At 30.8% G+C, this 6,471-nt stretch overlaps 3 protein-coding genes across 5 annotated transcripts; all 3 read left to right on the top strand.

Moving 5' to 3' along the window:
- Window positions 1-256: 256 nt before the first annotated feature.
- LOC111693203 lies at window positions 257-6,110 on the top strand. 3 transcript variants are annotated; one of them, XM_023457447.1, is made up of 6 exons: window positions 257-293; window positions 350-490; window positions 4,826-5,018; window positions 5,114-5,375; window positions 5,433-5,617; window positions 5,676-6,110. In XM_023457447.1, exons 3-5 carry the CDS (start codon window positions 4,972-4,974, stop codon window positions 5,595-5,597), a joined length of 474 nt encoding a protein of 157 aa, XP_023313215.1. In that variant the 5' UTR covers window positions 257-293; window positions 350-490; window positions 4,826-4,971; the 3' UTR covers window positions 5,598-5,617; window positions 5,676-6,110. The 3 variants fall into 3 exon arrangements, with proteins under 3 accessions (XP_023313215.1, XP_023313214.1, XP_023313213.1); XM_023457446.1 differs by having other exon boundaries at window positions 5,090-5,375; XM_023457445.1 differs by lacking the exons at window positions 257-293; window positions 350-490 and adding an exon at window positions 4,747-4,775 and having other exon boundaries at window positions 4,826-5,375.
- LOC111693202 lies at window positions 534-1,102 on the top strand. The gene is made up of 2 exons (XM_023457444.1): window positions 534-733; window positions 829-1,102. The coding sequence occupies exons 1-2, from the start codon at window positions 687-689 to the stop codon at window positions 1,100-1,102; spliced, it is 321 nt and encodes a 106-aa protein (XP_023313212.1). The 5' UTR covers window positions 534-686.
- LOC108904179 lies at window positions 2,939-4,685 on the top strand. The gene is made up of 6 exons (XM_023457443.1): window positions 2,939-2,952; window positions 3,021-3,376; window positions 3,438-3,539; window positions 3,594-3,920; window positions 4,014-4,486; window positions 4,635-4,685. Exons 1-6 carry the CDS (start codon window positions 2,939-2,941, stop codon window positions 4,683-4,685), a joined length of 1,323 nt encoding a protein of 440 aa, XP_023313211.1.
- Window positions 6,111-6,471: the final 361 nt, after the last annotated feature.

Raw genomic sequence — 6,471 nt, 5'->3', positions numbered from 1 at the left:
GAGGCTGAATATATAATGAGTGACGATGACATAAAATATTACAATGCTTGGACCAAGGTTATGGAGACAGAACGAAAGCCCAGAAGATTACTTTGCACGTGGCATATTATAAAAAACTGGAATATCCAAGGAAGATCAAAATTAAAGAAACCCGAAAATAGACAAGAAATGAAGATGAAAATGAGAAATATTTTAAAGGAAGTTGATATAAAAAAATTTCTGGAGTTGAAGCAAAATTATTTTAAGCACTTGGAAGAAGAAGGAGAAAATGAATTTTTAAAATATTTGCAAAAGTTTGTTTACAATCTAAAAACACAAACCACATGAGCAAATTGTTTTTTGTTTCTAGTTACTATTTTCAAAGCGAAGAAAGAATCATGATGTGGGCTCATTGTCATAGGATAAATGCTGGTATAAATACGAATATGGCCATTGAAAGTTTAAATAAGTTATTGAAGTATAATAAAATGAATGGGCAGAGAAATCTCCGGTAGAGTAAATTCAAATTTAAAAAAGAAGTGCTATAAATTATCGTTTTAGTGTTGAAAAATTACTGGATTTGTTAGATGAACTTGTAGATGAGAAAATGTGGAAGCGAATTATAAACACAGAAAGACCTAATGCGAATAATTACCAACACAAAATAACCGTAGAAGCACACAAAAAAGCCGAACAGATGAAGGATAATGTACAATACTCAGAATTTGGAACATTCAAGGTACAATCATGTACGGTAAGTAATAAATTTTATTTAGTCTCATATAATGAAATATGTGATGAAGATTGTAGAACTTCTTATTGTAGCCAATGTAAAATTTGTATACACAGATATCTATGTGAATGCCCAGAATATGCAGTAAAATGTACAATGTGTAAACATATACATGCTGTAGTTCTGTTTGAGGAGAGAAGCGAGTCTGTTTTAGGTCTTTCAAGCAGTTCTCCGTGTTCCGAAGAAAGTAATGTGTTATGTATTGATGAACCCACGACAAGCCAGATCCGATATCAAGACGATTTAACTCATTTCCTAGATGAAAACTGCAGGAATCAAAATTCTAATAAACCAATAAAATTTGAAAATAGACGTGAGGTATCTATGTGAAGTATTTAGTTACATAACCACCTTATTATAAGTTTAAATTTTTAGATTGCTTTGGATGCGATTTGTAGATTTGGTAAATCTTTGGATGAAGAATCATTTGATAAATTTATGATGGAGTTTAATAAAATTAAAGATAGGTTTCAGCAAAAAACAGATGTATGTAGAAAAAGAAAAATCGAAAAACAATTGTATTATCCAAATAAAAAGTAATGTAGAAATTTTACAAGTACGGTAACTGTTGCATATCACGTTATGTAAAAAATATATGTATATCTAAATTCTAGTTTAGCGTCCGGGAAGCCACAACTTATTTCAGCTGACACTAACTAGTTGTTGAAGATCTCATAATATTTGTTGATAAAAATGGACACTGATGGATAAAAAAACCAAGACTAGGGGGAGCATAATCCCCGGTGAGTTATATATTTCTTTGTTTATCTGCAGATCAGTAATTTTAATGTTTGTTTCATATACTTTTATATTTCCTGGTAAATGACCCGGCTACTGTTGAGACTAGCGACTGCTTTGTGATGACCTGTGTATACAAGGAAGTAGTAAAACATCGTTTTACAACTGTTCAAAGTAAAATAGAAAATGAAGTGAGGCGAGGTTTCACACACCGATCCAAATGTCAGAGTTGGAATTGGAGTGCAGCAAAAATACAGGGCTTTAAATAGCCGTGATTCACACAGTCTCCGATCCGACAAGATTTTTATTTAATTTTGTTTTAGTTAAAAGTATTTTTTTATTATATCTAATACTAAAAAAAAAAATTCAGTGTGAAAATAATTTTGTATTAGCAAAAAAAATGTTTTCCAATAAATTTTTATTTTTTAATATTTAAAGTAAAAAACTATTTCAAAGAAAACATTTTTCTGCAAAATATTAAAAAGGGCATAATTAATTCGTAATATACTCTCTCGAAAACCTATAAAACTATACGTTTGATGCTCATAAATATTTAAACCTCGGAAAACTATATACCTAAGATTTTCCAATAATTTTCCCAATTTTCTGGGGGGTATTTAAAAATGTATTGACCATTATTTTGGCTCCAAACCATTAATTTTCACATAATCTGCACTATCCAAATTTTTCATATGATTAATTTTGTGGGAAATTTAATTTTGAATAATTTTTATTAGAAACTATTTTTCGAAAAATGCATCTTCATTGANTGCTCTATCACGTCAGGTTTTTGAGATATCCTAACCTAAAAGTGCAAAAAACATTGTTTTTCGTCATATTTGTGGTTATGTAGTAAAGCCATCTATTCTTTTTCAAAAAACTAATACATTGAATCTAAAAGTACAAGGCTCCCTCCTTCGAGTGCCGTTGAGTTTGTTCAAATATCTTCTTTTTTTTTCGTTGAGATATCACACGTTGAAATTTTTAAGTTTCTCAGTTTCTTAATATGCGAAAATCTATTAAGGATCCCTTAGACATCAAGCAGTCGATTGGAATTCAGAAACTTCATACCCATACGGTTTATGGGTTTGGAGTTGGTGGGCTTGGGGTTTGTAGCATACGTTAAAGGACGCGCCGTGCGCTCCAATCAGGAAAAGGTGGGTGCGGCGTTTAAACCGCCAATTTTAAATGACAATATACCCAAGGCGCGAAAACCGAAGTACCTGTTTTCTTAACCCATAACCTTACTTGTATGTTTTGGCAATTTCAGTCAGCATACATTTATAGTTCTTGCTTGTTATTTGCACAGATTATAAAGGAGTTAGTTAATTATTGAAAAAATATTAGTATACAGTTGTCGTCACACATTTAAAGCATTTATAGCAATTTTTATTGCTATAATTAATTATTACTTGTGCACCTCACAACATGGAAATTATCAAGTAAGTCTTATTCTAAAACTAAAGCTACAAGATTCAATTTTTTATTTTCGTATGTTGTGCTTTTGTAGAGACTGCAAATTGGTCTGTAAAATTTGTCAAAAGGAGTTCTCCAGTATATCTACAAAAAATAGACACATAAGAACCTTTCACGATGAAGTCACGATAGAGAAGAAGAAACTCCAACGAATTCGGTGTCCATTGTGTCTTGAAGAAGAGAAATTCAGTTGCTGTGAACATTTGATGGAACATTTGAAACAACGTCATAAGGTAAGTATAATGGAATCTGTTTTGAGTTTCAGGAATTTTAAAGAAGCGTGGAGAGCATTAGACAATAGAGATGTGGATTATGCGTGTTATAGAAGATGTAAACGCCCCAATGGTAATGAAGACATATATTACAATTGTAATAGAAGTGATTCTAGAGGTAGCCATTTGTATAGACATCTAACGAACAATATAATATGTATTACTTAAATTTTTTTTAGGATTTACCAGTACATGTCACAAAAGAAACATGAAATTAGGAGGAAGCATACGAATTCAAGGAACATGCCCTTCAAGAATTGTTGTGAAAATCCAACAAAATGGTATTTATTTGTTTCATTGTAAAAACATTTTTCAATAGATACATTGTTCTGTAGGAATGGTTGAAGTAAAATTTGTTGAAACGCACGTGGGGCATGCAGATGAGTTGAGGAGTAAGCGTCTATCAAAAACTGAACAGGATACCCTTGTCCAACAATTAACTGCAGGAGTAACAAAAGAAAGAATAATGTCAAATTCCCGGATTATTGAAAACGACAAATTGCAAAGGATAAATATAATAACAAGAGGAGATCTGGCATATTTAATTAGGAAATTCAATATTGACAAAAGAAGAAATGCAGATGATATGATAGCGACAGCTTTAAAAATTGAAGAGTGGAATAGACAAGGAAAAAATAATGCATTTTTATTTAAACAAATAGGTAAGTAAAAAATCAGTAAAAATATATGCCTAAGGCTTTTGTGTGGTGGGCTGGTGTTGGTTGGTGGTGGCAGAATTTTGAAATACATTTTAGGTGAAAGATACCCAGGACTGAGGGACGAAGATTTTGTTGTAGGTTATATGAATAGTGTCATGGAAAAAAAGCTAAAGGAATTCAAACGAGTAATTTGTATAGATGGGACTCATGGGACTAATAGAAGAAATTGGGACTTGACAGTAGTTTTAGTTAAAGATGAAAATAATATGGGTTTTCCTGTCGCATTTTTACTTTCAAATAGATTAGATCAAGTAATTCAAGAAATTTTTTTTAGTGCGTTGAAGTCAAGATTAAGACAAAGCGTGGAGGCTGAATATATAATGAGTGACGATGACATAAAATATTACAATGCTTGGACCAAGGTTATGGAGACAGAACGAAAGCCCAGAAGATTACTTTGCACGTGGCATATTATAAAAAACTGGAATATCCAAGGAAGATCAAAATTAAAGAAACCAGAAAATAGACAAGAAATGAAGATGAAGAAAATGAGAAATATTTTAAAGGAAGTTGATACAAAAAAATTTCTGGAGCTGAAGGAAAATTATTTTAAGCACTTGGAAGAAGAAGGAGAAAATGAATTTTTAAAATATTTGCAAAAGTTTGTTTACAATCTAAAAACACAAACCACATGAGCAAATTGTTTTTTGTTTCTAGTTACTATTTTCAAAGCGAAGAAAGAATCATGATGTGGGCTCATTGTCATAGGATAAATGCTGGTATAAATACAAATATGGCCATTGAAAGTTTAAATAAGTTATTGAAGTATAATAAAATGAATGGGCAGAGAAATCTCCGGTAGAGTAAATTCAAATTTAAAAAAGAAGTGCTATAAATTATCGTTTTAGTGTTGAAAAATTACTGGATTTGTTAGACGAACTTGTAGATGAGAAAATGTGGAAGCGAATTATAAACACAGAAAGACCTAATGCGAATAATTACCAACACAAAATAACCGTAGAAGCACACAAAAAAGCCGAACAGATGAAGGATAATGTACAATACTCAGAATTTGGAACATTCAAGGTACAATCATGTACGGTAAGTAATAAATTTTATTTAGTCTCATATAATGAAATATGTGATGAAGATTGTAGAACTTCTTATTGTAGCCAATGTAAAATTTGTATACACAGATATCTATGTGAATGCCCAGAATATGCAGTAAAATGTACAATGTGTAAACATATACATGCTGTAGTTCTGTTTGAGGAGAGAAGCGAGTCTGTTTTAGGTCTTTCAAGCAGTTCTCCGTGTTCCGAAGAAAGTAATGTGTTATATATTGATGAACCCACGACAAGCCAGATCCGATATCAAGACGATTTAACTCATTTCCTAGATGAAAACTGCAGGAATCAAAATTCTAATAAACCAATAAATTTTGAAAATAGACGTGAGGTATCTATGTAAAGTATTTAGTTACATAACCACCTCATTATAAGTTTAAATTTTTAGATTGCTTTGGATGCGATTTGTAGATTTGGTAAATCTTTGGATGAAGAATCATTTGATAAATTTATGATGGAGTTTAATAAAATTAAAGATAGGTTTCAGCAAAAAACAGATGTATGTAGAAAAAGAAAAATCGAGAAACAATTGTATTATCCAAATAAAAAGTAAAGTATGTAGAAATTTTACAAGTACGGTAACTGTTGCATATCACGTTATGTAAAAAATATACGTATATCTAAATTCTAGTTTGGCGTCCGGGAAGCCACAACTTATTTCAGCTGACACTAACTAGTTGTTGAAGATCTCATAATATTTGTTGATAGAAATGGACACTGATGGACAAAAAAACCAAGACTAGGGGGAGCATAATCCCCGGTGAGTTATATATTTGTTTGTTTATCTGCAGATCAGTAATTTTAATGTTTGTTTCCTATACTTTTATATTTCCTGGCAAATGACCCGGCTGCTGTTGAGACTAGCGATTGCTTTGTGATGACCTATGTATACAAGGAAGTAGTAAAACATCGTTTTACAACTATTCAAAGTAAAATAGAAAATGAAGTGAGGCGAGGTTTCACACACCGATCCAAATGTCAGAGTTGGAATTGGAGTGCAGCAAAAATACATGGCTTTAAATAGTGGCGATTCACACAGTTTCCGATCCGACAAGATTTTTATTTAATTTTGTTTTAGTTGAAAGTATTTTTTTTATATCTAATATTAAAAAAAAATTCAGTGTGAAAATAATTTTGTATTATCAAAAAAAATAAGTTTTCCAATAAATTTTATTTTTTTAATGTTTTGTGTTAGTCATATTTATGAGTTATTTTATATTATATTATGGATTAATAATTAATTATCTGAAAATATTCATATTAGAATAGTCAAATCGCAAAATCAACATATGCGTATACGTATACATCACTACCTGATATAATTTATATAATGTAATAATTCATAATGAATTTATGATTCGTCTATAGGTAAGTAATTAATTAAACAAATTACATTTATGTAACTGTAAGTGTATGCTGATTGAAAT

This window comes from Anoplophora glabripennis, unplaced genomic scaffold, assembly GCF_000390285.2.
Source record: "Anoplophora glabripennis isolate ALB-LARVAE unplaced genomic scaffold, Agla_2.0 scaffold128, whole genome shotgun sequence".
Classification (NCBI taxonomy): domain Eukaryota; kingdom Metazoa; phylum Arthropoda; class Insecta; order Coleoptera; family Cerambycidae; genus Anoplophora; species Anoplophora glabripennis.
This window is presented reverse-complemented; position numbering and strand designations above follow the sequence as displayed.